The 18769-nt window shown below is 41.0% G+C and overlaps 1 protein-coding gene across 1 annotated transcript in view; it reads right to left on the reverse strand.

The window, feature by feature from the left end:
• ATP8B3 (ATPase phospholipid transporting 8B3) overlaps positions 1–18769 on the reverse strand; it is a 301811-nt gene that overhangs the window by 171339 nt on the left and 111703 nt on the right. Inside the window, exon 18 of the mRNA XM_075201547.1 lies at positions 1502–1613. Coding sequence (XP_075057648.1) covers positions 1502–1613 — 112 coding nt within the window. The remainder of the gene's footprint in view (positions 1–1501; positions 1614–18769) is intronic.

Below are 18769 nucleotides of genomic sequence, written 5' to 3' on the forward strand. Positions count from 1 at the left end.
TTGTTAAGGTGCGCATATCCGATTTCACCAACATACGGGTGGGTGGGAGGACCCAAGGACAATTCCATCTTGCACCTCTTTTTTTTCTTTGCCAGCGTGTTTTGTGGGGGTCCAAACGAACCAATCATTTCAGCCACAGTTTTGTAGGCCCTGTTGCTGAAATTATTGGTTTGTTAAAGTGCGCATGTCCTATTTCACCAACATAAGGGTGGGTGGGAGGACCCAAGGACAATTCCATCTTGCACCTCTTTTTTTGGCATTATGTGCTCTTTGGGGGCTAGCTTTTCAAACTGCCATCCTGTCTGCCACTGCAGTGCCACTCCTAGATGGGCCACGTGTTTGTGCCGCCCACTTGTGTCGCTTAGCTTAGTCATCCAGCCACCTCTGTGCAACCTTTTGGCCTAAAAACAATATTGTGAGGTGTGAGGTGTTTAGAATAGACTGGAAATGAGTGGAAATGAATGTTATTGAGGCTAATAATAGCGTAGGAGTGAAAAAAAAAAAAAAAAAAAATCCAAAACCCTGAGGGGGGTGTTTTGGCAAAACCCATTAGAACCCAAAACCTGAAGGTAATCAGAACCCAAAACCCAAAACCCAAAACACGAAAAGTGGCCGGTGCACATCCCTAGTTTAAATAGGATGTCCCAAACAACTATTGGCTGATCAGTTCATGTTCAGTTTCTGAATCTGGTTGGTCTGGAATGATCACCTGACTGCATCCAAGATGGCCGCGCCCATGCAGCAGAACAAACAGTATGTGTTTGTTTACAAACGGAGGTGTGGGGAACGGGAATGTTGCAGACGACCAGAAGGGACCAAGGTAGCCATGATATGACAGCAGCGGATGAGGTTAGTGCGGCTAAGATCCCGATTTGTGACAATGAACATACAAACATCCATTATTACTAAGCTCGGGTTTGCAAAACCACCATCCAAACGGGCAAAACAAGAGAGGTCATTGTGAGAAGCGAGATTGCACAAAAAGCATGCTGTTTGAGCTATCTGGCCATTCAGAACATAAGAGGAAGCAACATTGACATATACTTTATGGGAGCAATCATTATTTATTGATTAAGGGGCACAATTCATTTTAAATTAATTATGGGGGCAAATTTTATTTTTAATTTTATGATGGGGACAATATTTTTGTATTATATTATTGGGGGAAATAAGAATATATAATTATATTCACTGGGCAAAACTATTTGATTGCTAATGAGGGCAATAATTATTTATGATGCACACATGTAGTACTACATAGTGCCCCCATAATATAATAATACAATAATATTGAGAGAATGAGGACATGACTGAACCACATAGTACTCTGTCAGTTTTATGCTGCTGAGTCACTGGAACCACATGGTGTGCCGCATCATACAGAAGAATGATCTCACCTGATCCGGTTCTTGTTGTCTATGACATCATCGCAGGTGATGCATAACTGACAAATTAAAATCAATATATACAGTATACATATTTAATTTTCTTAAAAGCCTACCTTGTTTGTCTCCAGTCAGCATCCATACTTTTATATTAGCATTTTTCAATAACTGTATTGTTTCTGGAACACCATCTTGCAACTTATCCTCAATTGCAGTTGCTCCAAGTAACTGTATGAAAATCATACAGGCAAAAAGGCAATTTATATGATCAAAATTAAATAAATTGCAATATTCAATTACATTTATTTGTTATACAACATATATAAAACTTAAATAAAAATCAGAATTTAATGATGACAGCTCTTTACAGAAAATTAAATCTTGCATTGGGATTGTTATAACTGTTTTCTTTACATCAGGTCATATTGAATTGCAAGTGTCAATCCATTTAGGTTTGTCAAAAAACATCTGTATGTTTAGATTGTGCCAATAATACACTTCTTATAGTGTTATAATTTACTGTAAGGTGTATATTAATACATGCACATGAAAATTTAGTTGGAAAGTGAATAATTACAAGATTTTACACTTTGCCTCATTAGATTTATAATAGCTATATATGGACTTTTAATGTCATATATTGTTGTTGTTATTTGATTCATAAAGAGCCAACATTCTGCAGTGTTGTACAATGGGGAGTGTGCACACTTTTGCACGATTGTGGGTCCAATTGGAAATGCACGTGTTGGAAATAGGAACATCACATTAATGAAAGTGTATCCTATCAATAAATTTATGACAACTCCCTTCATTAACTTGAACTTTTCATCTTTTATCTTAAAACTCTTCTCAATTTAGCCTCATTTATGTCTTTAATTAATCATAAATTGACTGTATTTATTAGAGGTGTCTTTCTTGTGTGTTTGAATTTTGTTTTCTACATTGGTCAAAATCCCCCTAAAAATGCATTTTTCCTGGTAGGTAAAAATGGTGCTTCAGCAAGATGCCAGGGTTCCACCATCTCTGAGTACATGTAAAATTCAAACAATTTTGTTGGGGAAAAAATACTCTGCAGCCAAAGCAAGACAACGAATGCTCCACCACTTCCATCTTATTATATCATTAAATAATAGTGTTCTTTGTTTTTGACTTGTGGTTGCATAGCAAAACACATTTATATGCCTAGGCCACACTAGCTAGGAATAATTCTGTCCCCTTTGCTTCTTCCATCAGAAGATGTATCATTTTGCAGCCCTTCAAAAGAAAAGGTACTTTAAGTGTCTCTCAGACCATAAAGAACTGGGTAAGGAATGTCCAAGAGTAAATATAATGAATGACATATAGCTTTTGTAACATGAAAATCATTAGAAATACACAGTGGCTCAGTGGATAGCGTAAAATTAGCTCCATTATGGCAGGGACTAATGTGAATGACAAATATTGTCCATACAGCGTTGCAGAATTGTTGGCTCTGATAGGATGGTCTTGTCACCGTCCCCTTTATTTATTCAAATAGTGCCCCTCTAAACGTAGTAGGAGGAGCTCTGCTGCCACCACTAGACTCCTTCACTGGCACCTAGAACTGCTTCCTTCTGGGTAACTCTTTCCGCTAGTGTACCCCCTTTGCTAGGCACCTGGGCTGGTACCCCTGACCTCTTCTATCAAATCAGGGTTGCTGTGGATGGTTACCTTTGGTCTATCACACTGACCAGAGCTGCAGGGCAACGGACAGAGGGTTGATACTATACTCTGTGTCCCAACCTCAGAACAGCCGGATAATGGATTAGATTAGTCTAATGTGTAGGTCACAGGAATTATAGCAGATAAGTAGGTGTCAAAGCAGGCTCTTGAAGGAGCGATGTTTATTAGCTCAAGAAGTACTTATAAGTACAATTACACACTAGTTTGATGTGCTAGTGAGCATCCAGAAGTTTCAGATAGAATAATACATTACATGGTCAAACAGGGCTCTTTTTATACAGTTCTGCACACATATCCTGGCAGTAGGCAATCCAGCCTCCTGTCGCTTTAACCAATCCAAGCTGATTCATGCAGCCTGTATGTGAATCAGCCTGTAGGGGTTAACATCTCTTTTCACTGTTGCTAGTGGCAGGGGGGAGTGTACGCAGCCTCCTCTCCTCTCCTGGTACCAGTTAGTCTAGGGAAGGAGATTTGTCTTTATATCTCCCAACTAAAAATAGTTCCAGGGACTCTGCATCATGATCTGAGGGAGTACCAGATGGAGAGGGACCAAATCCCAGAGCAGCAGCCCCATGTCACTCCTGGAGCTCTCTGAGCTCCAGTATGTGGCTCAGCCTATTGCCACCCCCAGGAGGCACTGCATTTCCTGGATTTATTGGAATCCATGGGGCTGCTCTGCACACCCCTCCGGCAGCCACGGACCTGCAGCTGCCAACAGGGTTGTACTCAAGGAGTCTCTGACACACATGTTAAAACATTTATTTAATTTATATAATATATTTAACTTTTTTACATGCCGGGTCTGGCTATGTTGTTTTAACCTCTCTGACGCCGGTTATTGACCCTCTTGGTGCCGGAGGACATTTAAGGCCAGACCTGGACCCAGCCACAGTGGCACTATATAAATAAATGGTGATGATGATTGGAAACTTTAATAGCAGTTTCAGCAGGGTGCAAGGCAAAAAAACTGTATTGCGAAGGATCAATCAAAGAGTTGAAGTAGAGCTAGATGGTGGTAATCGTTTGGCCGACTCTGAAATAACCGACAAGAAAGATCCCATAAAAAAAAACGATGACTATAAAACCATTATTAATATGAGGCAGCGTTACCTCAAAAGCGACACAGCCGAATTCCGAACACAGCACCATGCTGACAGCTACTAATTGCGAACAATATGGTTGCTGGCAGTACAGTTTGACGTCACTTAACAGAGCTACCTGCTAAATGTGAATTTAAAGCGACAATGCGAGGACACCCGCAAGTACACACATTGCTGCTTTAAATTCACATTTCTCCAGGTGGCTCTGTTAAGTGACGTCAAACTGTAGTGCCAGCAACCAGGGTGTTCGCAATTAGTAGCTGTCAGCATGGAGCTGTGTTCGGAAATCTGCTGTGTCGCTTTTGAGGTAAGTTTGTCTTATAATCATGTCGGTTTTATAGTCATCGTGCTGTTTTTGTAGGGATCTTTCTTGTCGGTCATTTCAGAGTCGCCTAAACGTACCCAACCCGAGAAAGAGATTAGGTGAATGTGGACAAATCTTTCAGGACGTTTTAATGCCAAATACTGATTAGAGACAGGTTGGTCACTTCATGGAGCGGATGATATAAGAGCCGGTTTCTTAAAATTGAAGTGATTAACCTCTTCACCGCTGAAGCTTTTCTTACCCATGTGCTGAGCCTATTTTACTGCTGACACAGCAAAGAAAATCTACCCAAAATGCCCAAATAGTATTATTTTATTTTTTGTATTTTTTAAATTGCAAGACATTGAAATAAAAGTAATTGTTTGTATTTTAGTGTGCGTATTTTTTTTTATAAATACCACCAAGAACTACTTTGTGGCTCTTTCTTTAGTATCAATCTGCCTTTCCAAATCAATAAAAATCTGCATTTGAAAATGTTAATGCTTTATTTTTTTGCTAGTTTTACATAAATGCATACATGTGTAGGAATAATATGGACATACAATTTTGAAAACTAGACAACCTACTGCATCAAATGAGGGTACCCCTGATTTCAGGATGACGGAGATCTTACAATTATAATTCCCCCTCTCTGGCTTTCTGTAGTGTATAGTGTTATTGTCTAGTGATTAACAGACAATAGCTAATAAGGTGGCTCATCAGATGGGGAATCTGGACATTATAAAACCCATCCCTGATCCTGGGCTTCTTAATGTTTTCTGTAATGTAGAGTGTTATTGTTTAATTGATCAAATGTGACCACCAAACAATAACTACTAAGGAGCCACATCATTTAAAATAAGGGACTCCCCTCTTTCAAATGAGGGTTTCCCTGAGTTAATTGAAGCCAGTAGGAGTAAGATCTCCCACATCTTTGGACTTAATGATTTCTGTAGTGCAAGGTGTTGTGCCTGGTGATCACACATGATTAACAGATAACTTCTAATGGGCCACATTGTTTGAAGAAGGGATTCCCCCCTGAGTGTGTAGGTACCAGGACTATAGATTTTTTTCAGTAGTTCAGTGGCCTAGCTCCTTCCCCTCAGTTACATCATTGCTCAACAGTGCAATGACATCATCAATCCCTGCCTCTCCTCCCAACTCCCAATGACAGGAAACACCATCAGTGACCCAGTGAGGGAAATTCAATATTGTTTTAAGTACTTTGAACCACATCAAAGCTAAGGAAAAGTGTGACTCATGCTTAGCATTTTAGAGGTATATGAGGAGGATGAATCAAAGATGTCCTTAGCACTGAAGGGGTTAATATATGCTTGGAAATGTTTTGCAAAAAAAAAAATCAATGTATGAATTTAATATGCTTGAAGGGAGAGAGGGTAGGGAGAAGGGAAAAGAGAAAACAGAGAAAAGAGAGGAGAGAGAGAAAGGGGAGAGGGTTGCCCAGGTGGGATTGGAATGGATCTAGGAGGCATGTGGTTAAGTCAAAGGAGAGCAGAGATTTCCTCTTCAGGTGACAGCATCAAAAAAAGGAAAATAAATTATAAAGAAGGGAGAAATTGCAGATGAATTGTGGAAGAAAGGTATAAAATTCTTTACAGCTTTAATAATTAGGTGGCAAGATCTTGGGCTGAGAGATCTATGATGAATGTCTTCACCAATGGATGGGGTGTTAAAAGAACATTTAGATTTAGCACTCACGAGAGGAGAATAGCTTTGAGAAATGTGCATCAGGCAAAAGAAAGAACGCTACTGTAGAAGCATAGAATGAATTAGGGATGAGCGCGCTCGGATTTCTGAAATCCGAGCCCACCCGAACGTTGCGGATCCGAGTCGGATCCGAGACAGATCCGGGTATTGGCGCCAAATTCAAAAGTGAAACTGAGGCTCTGACTCATAATCCCGTTGTCGGATCTCGCGATACTCGGATCCTATAAATTCCCCGCTAGTCGCCGCCATCTTCACTCGGGCATTGATCAGGGTAGAGGGAGGGTGTGTTAGGTGGTCCTCTGTGCTGTTTAGTTCTGTGCTGTTTAGTTCTGTGCTGTTTAGTGCTGTGCTGTTTAGTGCTGTGCTGTGCTGTGCTGTGCTGTGTTCTGCAGTATCAGTCCAGTGGTGCTGTGTGCTGTGCTCTGTCCTTCTGAGGTCAGTGGTGCTGCTGGGTCCTGTGCTGTGTCCTGTTCAGTCCAGTGGTGCTGTGTCCTGTGCTCTGTGCTTCTAAGGGCATAGTTATTTCCCCAATATTCCCCTGTGTTTAAAAAAATAAAAAAAAGTTTTTTTTATAAAATACCAAAAACTACTTTAATATTTTTTAATTACCACAAAATTTTCACAACCAATCCTGCAGTATAAGCCCATTGGTACTGCAATATTACCAAGTTCACACATTCAGCAGTAAAAGTCCAGTGGTACTGCAATATTACAAAGTTTACACATTCTGCAGTATCAGTCCAGTGGTGCTGTGTCCTGTGCTCTGTCCTGCTGAGTTCCGTAGTGCTGCTGGGTCCTGTGCCGTGTCCTGTTCAGTCCAGTGGTGCTGTGTCCTGTGCTCTGTGCTTCTAAGGGCATAGTTATTTCCCCATTATTCCCAAGTTTGTAAAAAATAAAAAAAAAGTAAAAAAAAATAAAAAAATTAAAAAAAAAAAAAAATATATAATAATTATAACCAAATTTGCAAAACCAATCCAGCATTATAAGTCCATTGGTACTGCAATATTACCAAGTTCACACATTCTGCAGTATCTTGTGCTACATATAATGGAGAGCAAAAATTTGGAGGATAAAGTAGGGAAAGATCAAGACCCACTTCCTCCTAATGCTGAAGCTGCTGCCACTAGTCATGACATAGACGATGAAATGCCATCAACGTCGTCTGGCAAGCACGATGCCCAATCTCCTAGTACAGGGCATGTAAAATCCAAAAAGCCCAAGTTCTCAAAAAACAGCAAAAAAAGAAACTTAAAATCATCTGAGGAGAAACGTAAAGTTGGCAATATGCCAATTACGACAAGTAGTGGCAAGGAACGGCTTAGGCCCTGTCCCGTGTTCATGACTAGTGGTCCAACTTCACCCAAGGATCAAAGCCCTCCTCCCCCCCCCCCTACAAAAAATTTAAGAGAGTTATGCTGTCAGCAACAACAACAAAACAGCAAAGAACTCTGCCTTCTAAACAGATGACATCACAAATCCCCAAGGCGAGTCCAAGGGTGTTGTTGGTTGTGAACCCTGACCTTCCCATCACTGTACGGGAAGAGGTGACTCCATCCAGCATTTGCAGCACGCCCTCTGCATATGCTGGAAGGATCACCCACAGTCCAGTTACAGATTTGGCTAATGAAGGTGTGAATGTTGTGCACTGGGAGGAGGATATTGATGTAGCTGGCGCTGAGGAGGATGTTGATGATTATGATGCAGACAGATACCAAATTGCATTTCTCAATTTCTATTTATATTCTAGATTATATAACGGCTGAAAAGTTTTCTGTTTTACTCCTAGTGGAGAGGGGATCTGATGCAGACAGATACCAAACTGCCTTTGTCCATTTCTTTGTATATTTGAATTGCTAGTTCTACAGTCTATGCAGGCTGCTTTATTTATATTCAACTACAAGTGTAGGGCGGGGGGGGGGCATAGATAGCCACCAAAGTAACTTGGTCCATTTAATTTCACTTTCTAGCTCCACAGTCTGTGCAGCCTGCTTTTTTTTATCTTCAAAGTATTTATATTTACAAGCCTTGCAATCTAAATTAACTAGAGGTAGTGACGTGGTAGAACTCCAAAAGGCAGTTTGGAAGCCCCTGTACAAACTGGCTCTATTTTTTAACTGAGTTGTCCCCCCTCCAGTGTGTACTCGGAAAGAGTTTTTAGTGCAGCGGGGAACCTGGTCAGTGAGCGGCGAAGGAGGTTGCTTCCTCACAACGTTGAAAAAATGATGTTTATAAAAATGAATAATCAATTCCTCAATGAAGTACAGCACTGCCCTCCAGACAGTACAGAGGGACTGTGGTTGTGGAGTCCAGCGGGGACGAATTGATAATGTGTGAGGAGGAGGAAGTACACACTGTAGGGGGAGAGGAATCAGAGGTTGAGGATAAGGACGACATCTTTCCTCAGTAGAGCCTGTTTAGTTTGTACAGGGAGAGATGAATTGTTTTATTGGTGTGGGGGCCCAAACAAACCAATCATTTCAGCCACAGTTGTTTGGTAGGCCCTGTCGCTGAAATGATTGGTTTGTTAAAGTGTGCATGTCCTATTTCAACAACATAAGGGTGGGTGGGAGGGCCCAAGGACAATTCCATCTTGCACCTTTTTTTTTGGCATTATGTGACCATTCAACAGTCGTTTGCCATGTTCAAAAAGTAAAAGAAAATGCCAACAAATTCAATAAATTAAATCAAAAGTTAAATGCCCTGTCATTATTTAAAACAAGAGGTTTTGACGTGCTAGAATTAGTGTAGTGTTAAGATGTTATAAACACTACACTTGGAAATTGGAGGAGGTAATGTGGCCCCGGTATCAAATTGGGTACCGGGGCCACCCCACTATGCAGTCCAGATACTTGTTTGGTGGAATTCTGACACGTGGAGGGTGTATTTATTTTATTGTGGCCCCGGTATCAAGTTGGGTACCGGGGCCACCCCACTACGCAGTCCAGATACTTGTTTGGTGGAATTCTGACACGTGGAGGGTGTATTTATTTTATTGTGGCCCCGGTATCAAGTTGGGTACCGGGGCCACCCCACTACGCAGTCCAGATACTTGTTTGGTGGAATTCTGACACGTGGAGGGTGTATTTATTTTATTGTGGCCCCGGTATCAAGTTGGGTACCGGGGCCACCCCACTACGCAGTCCAGATACTTGTTTGGTGGAATTCTGACACGTGGAGGGTGTATTTATTTTATTGTGGCCCCGGTATCAAGTTGGGTACCGGGGCCACCCCACTACGCAGTCCAGATACTTGTTTGGTGGAATTCTGACACGTGGAGGGTGTATTTATTTTATTGTGGCCCCGGTACCAAATTGTGTACCGGGGCCACCACACTACGCAGTCAAGATAGATAGATGCGTATCATAGATAAAGTACATTCAGTGGTGTGGGGCAAATTGAAAAATATTCAAAATGCACTGACATTATCAAAAACAAGAGGTTGTCACATGCTAAAACTCCAACATGTATATGATGGAGAGGATGGAGGAGCAGCCGTATGTGTAGTGTAATGCAGACCTGTTGAAGGTTTTTTATATATTTTATTGTGGTGCCCAGTGCCCACTCCTCTACGCAGTCCAGGTACATTTATTGGTGCGAATCAAACAAGTTGATGGTTTTCTTATTATATATATTGTGGTGACCCACTCCTCTACGCAGTCCAGGTACATTTATTGGTGCGAATCAAACAAGTTGATGGTTTTCTTATTATATATATTGTGGTGACCCACTCCTCTACGCAGTCCAGGTACATTTATTGGTGCGATTCATAAAAGTTCAGGGTTTTTAAGATATTGTGGTGACCCACTCCTCTACGCAGTCCAGGTACATTTATTGGTGCGATTCATAAAAGTTCAGGGTTTTTAATATATTGTGGTGACCCACTCCTCTACGCAGTCCAGGTACATTTATTGGTGCGAATCAAACAAGTTGATGGTTTTCTTATTATATATATTGTGGTGACCCACTCCTCTACGCAGTCCAGGTACATTTATTGGTGCGATTCATAAAAGTTCAGGGTTTTTAAGATATTGTGGTGACCCACTCCTCTACGCAGTCCAGGTACATTTATTGGTGCGAATCAAACAAGTTGATGGTTTTCTTATTATATATATTGTGGTGACCCACTCCTCTACGCAGTCCAGGTACATTTATTGGTGCGATTCATAAAAGTTCAGGGTTTTTAATATATTGTGGTGACCCACTCCTCTACGCAGTCCAGGTACATTTATTGGTGCGAATCAAACCAGTTGATGGTTTTCTTATTATATATATTGTGGTGACCCACTCCTCTACGCAGTCCAGGTACATTTATTGGTGCGATTCATAAAAGTTCAGGGTTTTTAATATATTGTGGTGACCCACTCCTCTACGCAGTCCAGGTACATTTATTGGTGCGAATCAAACAAGTTGATGGTTTTCTTATTATATATATTGTGGTGACCCACTCCTCTACGCAGTCCAGGTACATTTATTGGTGCGATTCATAAAAGTTCAGGGTTTTTAAGATATTGTGGTGACCCACTCCTCTACGCAGTCCAGGTACATTTATTGGTGCGAATCAAACAAGTTGATGGTTTTCTTATTATATATATTGTGGTGACCCACTCCTCTACGCAGTCCAGGTACATTTATTGGTGCGATTCATAAAAGTTCAGGGTTTTTAATATATTGTGGTGACCCACTCCTCTACGCAGTCCAGGTACATTTATTGGTGCGAATCAAACCAGTTGATGGTTTTCTTATTATATATATTGTGGTGACCCACTCCTCTACGCAGTCCAGGTACATTTATTGGTGCGATTCATAAAAGTTCAGGGTTTTTAATATATTGTGGTGACCCACTCCTCTACGCAGTCCAGGTACAATTATTGGTGCGAATCATAAAAGTTCAGGGTTTTTAATATATATTGTGGTGACCCACTCCTCTACGCAGTCCAGAAAGATACCTTGTTGCAACGTTTTGGACTAATAACTATATTGTGAGGTGTTCAGAATACACTGTAAATTAGTGGAAATGCTTGTTATTGAATGTTATTGAGGTTAATAATAGCCTAGGAGTGAAAATAAGCCCAAAAACTTGATTTTTAAACTTTTTATGTTTTTTTCAAAAAAAATCCGAATCCAATACCTTAAATCCGAACCGAGACCTTTCGTCAAGTGTTTTGCGAGACAAATCCGAACCTCAAAAATAACGAAAATCCGGATCCAAAACACAAAACACGAGACCTCAAAAGTCGCCGGTGCACATCCCTAGAATGAATGTGTAGTATAACAAAAATGAACAGCAGATCATGATTTCCTCCAATAGTGTTCAGCAGTTTTTGCAATGCCAGGGTTGTAAGAGAAGGTTGTGAGGATAGCAGAGGTGGGAAGTTTGTCAAGAACAGAACTGATCAAGGAAACAGCGCAAAGCAAAAGTGTGAAAGAAGTTGTTAAGGCCAATGCTCTTCAAGTTTCTGTAAATGTGGCTGAACTTCTTAGGAGGTGTGATAGAGGGAAGTGAAAATTAGTGAGGTTACCAAAAGAACACAATGATCATCTCATGTGTGGGGTGTAAATGCTTATGGAAATGTAATGCCTGCAGAATTGTTAAATTTGGCTAAAATACATTAGAATACCTTGGTTTAAATTTCATACACAGAATGTTAGAATATAGTTAACATTTTATAAAACAGTAGTGTTCAGTTCCCTGTACTATTGACAAAAAAAAATCAGCCTAGAGATTTTGTCTCTTTAACAACTGAAAAGCTAAACCTGACAGAACTATTTTGATTTTCAGTATACAACACACCTGTAAATACATTACTCTCAATAACCTTTAATAACACCTTTAATACTAAGGATTATTTTGGAGAATCGTTTACTTACTGACTGAAGGATATTACATTAACTGTTGTCTGTCAGAGTTCATTCATACAAACGATTTCTGAGCATTTTCACATTGTATTATAGACTGAAAAAGATGTGAGGAAACTGCTCTGTAAATTTTACTTGAGCCAAATTGCAGATGCTGTTCATACAAGCAACAGTGCTAAATGAGAGCCTGCGTAAAATGTGAGAATATAGGGCATATACAGTTTCCTTGCTATTTCCCGTGATCCAAATTTAACTTTGCTGCTCATGTGAAATACACTCACATTTTGCTCAGGGGCTCAATGGTTCTGCTGCCTGTAACATGAGTAAGCATTTGTATGACCAAGTTCTAAAACTAATGAGAAGTAATAAGCAGCCCTCCTCTATCATGTTTATGTCCCTTTAATATTATAAAGTATTTCTGAATTACTTATTTCCTTACTAATTATAACGTTTTCAAACATAAATATTTACTTGTTGAAATAAAGCTTCCCTATTAAAAAGCTGACATAATTATTGTAATGGTATTAGTATTACATATATACATACAAACATATATATATATATATATATATATATATATATATATATATATATATATATATATATGTGTATATATATATGTGTATATATATGTGTGTATATATATATATATATATATATATATAAACTAATACCATCACATGTTTTCAAAGTACATTAATTATGTCAGATTTTTAATAGGGGAGCTTTATTTAAACAAGTAAATAAGTTCTGTCCCTGTATGTAGAACACAACAGATTATACAAATTTTTACTAATGATTCTTCTCGTAATATTGAGTTATGCAGTCAAACCAAATAAAAATAGATAGATAGACCGACACATAGGGGCATATTCAATTAGCTTTCCGGTTTGTGGGATCGCCCCGGAATGGACCGCAAAGTCAATGCGAGACACCGCAATAACGTGGATTTTCATTCGCAGCCCATAGGGTTGCGTACAAAAATCTGCGTTATTGCAGTACCGTATTACCGGCAATACTGCGCAGGTTTCATGGTAACGCACGTTACCGCGAAACCTGTGCAGTATTGCCGGTAATACCGGAAAGCTAATTGAATATGCCCCATAGATTATTTTCCTTTTTTTTTTCAGATGGTATTAAATCATCTCTCTCTACCAGTAGATTGGGTCTACATACATACTCACACACACACTCTCACACACACACACTATATATATATATATATATATATATATATATATATATATATATATATATATATATATTACACATATACACATATATATATATATATATATATATATATAAATATATATATACACATATATACACATATATATATATATATATATATATATATATATATACTGTAACAAAACCGCACCCTTCTCCTGGCACTTTTGTCAACTTATGTTGCAAGAATACCCACGAAACTTCTTTTATAAATCAGATATATTTATTGTTTTTATCACAATAAATTGCACAACTTCCGTCAGGATGACACCAACAAGCTAACAACCTTTGCCTGCACCTCCTGGTGACCATAAACACTAACTAGACACAGTACAGCTCCCTACTGACTGGCCAACTGGTTCAGCGTTAGTCACCACTAACAATAGCACAACTCAGGATTAAATACAGATGTCTCCTCCCACAGGCTTAGATGACTGACAGGCGACACTCCCACCTTGTCTTTAAAGGATGGCTCCTCAGGTGTTCTGTAACGCCTAATCAGCACAGCCACCCCTATCAGCTCTGTGGATACAAACACGTTAAAGTATGCAAGTAAATTACTTTTTACATTTACTTTACCACATGTCTCTGACCTGTACATTACTGAACTTAAGCACAGTGCTACACCTGTATATAACTTGGTCTGCAGCCTTTTACCTGCAGACAGTTAGCACCATAGCTAATGCCACTATTAAAGGCCTGTGGAAAACCACTCCCATTGCCACAATACATATACATACATATTGTAACAAAAGAAGGCATTTAGCTGGCAATATACAGAGAAAGCAGGGAAGTAGAGTAGAACATTTGTGCAGTAATGCATCTAGAGTGAAGACTTATGTATGAAATATATATATATATATATATATATATACACACACACATATATATATATACATATACATATGTATACACATATACATATACAAATATATATATATATATATATATATATATATATATATATATTTATTTATATTGTGGCAAGAGCCCGCTACTGCTGAAGCACACGCAAATAACTTCTTCCTTTTTATGTAGTTTTATTGTCAAGATGGTAAATGTTTTGACACCGTACAGATTTCACAGCAATTCTTGGAGAGCCTAAACGCTAGCTAGACATAGGTCAGCTCTCTCAAGACCAGCCAGCTTCTCCAGCGTTGGTCTCAATGCACAAATGATACAAACAAGCTTTTATGCATGATACTCCTCCCCAAGCCCTAGCTTGATGGGCAGGTGACACACTCACCTTCCCTTTAAGAGAAAATGCCCATCACTGGCTCTGTTTGCACTAACAGACACACCCTGTCTGTTTGCTGAGAGGAAATCATGTAAGTTAACAAACTTTAAACTATACATAAGTCTTTACTTGGTTTAACCTGAATCTAGGTGCATTACTACGCCAATGTCTTACTCTGCTTGTATGTTTTCTCTGCATCTTATCATATAAATGCCTCCCTTTGTTACATATCCCTCCCCCTAGCGTCTCCAAGTAGGGGGACACGGACTTCGCGAGGTGCGCATATTTTCATGACAATGCATCTGCATTCTTGTGCAGAATCCCAGGTCTATGTTCTACTGAGAACTTGAAAGGTTGCAGTGCCAAAAACCAGCGGGTTACCTAGGCATTTACCTCCCGGTTGTTCTGCATTCATCTCAATGGTGCATAGTCTGTTATTAAGATGAACTCTCTGCCTAGGAGATAATAGCGCAGAGCTTCTGTAGCCCATTTTATGGCGAGACATTCTTTCTCCACAGTGGCATATTTTTGTTCCCTTGGAAGCAACTTACGACTTAGGTACAGGACAGGATTTTCTACTCCATTCTTCTCCTGTGACAAGACCGCACCTAAGCCAAGACCAGAAGCATCAGTTTGGAAGAAGAACCTCCGGGTAAAATCCGGTGCTTGTAGAACTGGGGAGGAACAAAGAGCTAACCGAAGATCAGACCAGGCGGTTTCTGCAGAATCAGACCAGGATAATTTATCTGGACAACTTTTTTTTAACATGTCCGTAAGTGGAGCAGCTCTAGTAGCGAAGCGGCTTACAAACCGCCTGTAGCAACCTACTAAGCCTAAATAGGTTCTTAACTGCGACTTTTTTCTGGTCTTGCACAATTTTTGACTGCCTCCACCTTGTCTAGCTGGGGTTTTACATGCCCTCGACCAACAACGTACCCCAAATATTTGGCTTCTCTCATGGCTATGGCACATTTCTCTGGGTTAGCTGTTAACCCTGCTGACCTTAATGAAGCTAAGACCGCCTCAACTTTGGCTAAATATGATCCCCAGTCTGGGGTATAAATCACTATATCGTCCAGGTAAGCGGCTGCATAAGCTGTGTGAGGTCGAAGCAATTTATTCATGGCCCTTTGGAAGGTGGCAGGTGCGCCATGCAACCCAAAGGGTAGGACTTTATATTGATAGAGACCATCAGGGGTGGAAAATGCAGTCTTTGGCTTGGCAGTGGAAGTCAGGGGAACTTGCCAATAACCCTCAAACCATCAAACTGCGACATACTGTATAGTTGCCTAAAGTCATTGCAGAACCTAATTGTCCCATTGGGTTTCGGGACAAGCACAATGCGACTATTCCACTCACTAGTGGACTCTTCAATCACATCTAACTGGAGCATCTTCTCGATCTCCTTTCTCACGTCCACCCGTCTGGCTTCTGGTATACGATACGGCTTCTGCTTTACAATGACTCCTGGTGCAGTGACAATGTCGTGTTCGATTAAGGTTGTGCGCCCAGGAATGGAAGAGAAGACATCCCTGTTCCGGCGAATCATTTCTTCAGTCTGTTGTCTCTGCTGAATGGACAAAGTTGGCTCTATGGGCACTTCAGACTTTTCAATGGCAGTACTCACTGCCTGAGGAGAGGTTTCCTCATCATGCCAAGGTTTAAGGAGGTTAACATGATATATTTGCTCCTCCCTTCTCCTACCTAACTGGCGGACTCTGTAATTGACAGGACCAAGAGCCTCTAGAATTTCATATGGACCCTGCCAATGGGCAAAAAGCTTGCTTTCCTGGGTGGGAACCAGGACTAGGACCTTGTCCCCAGGCTTGAAAGATCGAACAACAGCACTTTTATCATAACTTTTTCTCTGTCGTTCCTGAGCCTCTTTTACATGTTGCTGCTCAATGGGCCCTATCTTTTCTAGCCTCTCTTACATTTGGGACACAAATTTTACCAGATTTGGCTCCCTGGGACCTTGCTGCTCCCACCCTTCTTTTAACATATCCAAGATACCCCTGGGCTGTCTCCCAAACAATAAATCAAAGGGACTAAACCCTGTTGAAGCTTGAGGTCCCAATCTTTTTTCTCTTGAGCCACTGCTTTCCTGAACATGTGCTTTAATGTGTGGTTAAATCGTTCCACCAAGCCATATGTTTGTGGATGGTATACAGAGGAATGAAGCGCCGTGACCCCTAGCAACTGGCACATGTCCTTCATCAGTTTAGACATGAATGGAGTACCCTGATTTGTGAGAATTTCTTTGGGTATTCCCAAGCGTGTGAACATCAATACAAGTTCTCTAGCTATGGTGCTGGACTTTATGTTTCGTATTGGAATTGCCTCTGGATACCTGGTTGCATAGTCAAGCACCACTAGTATATATTGGTGCCCACGTGTGGATTTTTCCAGTGGCCCCACAAGGTCCATGGCTATCCGTTCAAAGGGAACTTGTACTATTGGTATTGGAATGAGAGGTGCCCTGTACATGGGTTTGGGGCAGGTTCTCTGACAAATGGGACAGTACCGGCAATACTTTTCACTGCCATGTGTACACCGGGCCAGTAAAACCTAAGCAGAACTCGTTCCCGTGTTTTATCCTCCCCTAGGTGTTCCCCACAGACATGTGTGTGCTGCTTTTAACACTAGGGGTACATGGACCTGAGGAACCATCAGTTGTTCTACTTTTTCCCTCTGTACATTAGCAACTCTATACAGGAAATTATTTTTAACAATAAAATATGGTATACCTTCTGCAGGCTGGGTGGCTTTTGCTACCCCATTTACCTCAGTCACACTTTTAAAGGCATGTTCTAAAGTGGCATCATTAAGTTGGTCTCGAGCAAAGTCCTGCAGAGGAAACCAAATTGGTATTGCGGACCAGTCCATATCCTCACTAACAGGCGGGGTGGGCTCATCTGCGACATCACCGACCAATGCTAGTTTGGACTGTCCATGTTTCCCCGCAGGTGGATGCTTTTGTGGAACTCCTGCTGTGACTCCCAGGATGGCATTTCGGTTTGGCTATTCCCGAAGATCGATGTCCAGATGTTGTGGATTCTTAGGGGGTTCCTTTAAGACCGGGCTTCCGACTGTTGCATCAGTTGCCGGCATGTCCAGCCGGATCCACTCACCGAGGACATCATTAAACAGTGGGAAGTCTCGCCCCAAAATGAGTGGATATGGGAGTTTAGGTGCTATGGCAGCTATCACCATAACAGTTTTGTCTTTGAGTGTGACTGGTAGTATCGTTCTTTCATACTCCTCTGTCATGCCATGTACGCAAAGAACCTTCACCTTGGGCAACCGAGAAGCTATGGTTTCAGGTAAGGCAGAGCTGGAAACCAATGAGAGTTCTCTCCCCAAGTCAACCAAGGCCAGAACAAGGTTTTGGTTGATTAGCACAGTCACCCGGAACAAACAAGGACTTCCTGATGTGGGACTCATGGTAAAACAGCTTGGAAATGCAGGCCCAATATGTGCCACCGAACAGTCCATGGGTTCCTGTAGTTTAGGACACTCTTAAAGTGGCCTGGCTCACCACATTCAAAACACTTCAGATAAGACAGGTTTGCACCTGGCCCTCTGTCCGTAGCAGTTTTGCAATTGGGCCTGTAGCCAGGATTGTCAAACCTGGCTTTTGGCGTGGCAGCGGCTTTGGCACAAACACAGGTTCTTTAGTCATTTGCTGTAGCGCACAAAACCTTTCTACCACTATGGCAAGCTCTTCATAAGTTTGTCTGATTGCAGAACCCACCTTTGCAAATCGCGGTTCAGCCCCCGGATGCAGTGATCTATCGCCAGAACTTCAATAATCCGAGAAGCCGAATTCTCCTCAGGCTGCAGCCATTTCTTTAAAATTTTAGAAAGCTCAGCCACTTGCGCTCTGAGCGGTTTTTCTTTATCATAGCGCCATTGGTGATAGCGCTGGGCTCGGCCTGGCCCGGAAACTCCAAAGCGAGCCAATATCTCAGACTTTAGGCACAAATAATCAGAGGCCCGTTCCTCATCTAGATCCATATAAGCTCGCTGAGCTTCCCCAGTCAGATATGGCGCCAGTCTCTCAGCTCAATGCTTAGGAGGCCATTTTGCCCTTTTTGCAAGTCTCTCAAAGGACACCAGATATGCTTCTATGTCATCACCTGGCAAAATTTTCTGGAGAACCGGACCAGGTGGTTAATTTCTGTCATACCTCACCTGGCTTAACTTTTCCATTAAGAGCCTTGTA

The sequence above is a fragment of the Mixophyes fleayi genome, chromosome 1 (assembly GCF_038048845.1).
Source record: "Mixophyes fleayi isolate aMixFle1 chromosome 1, aMixFle1.hap1, whole genome shotgun sequence".
NCBI lineage: Eukaryota > Metazoa > Chordata > Amphibia > Anura > Limnodynastidae > Mixophyes > Mixophyes fleayi.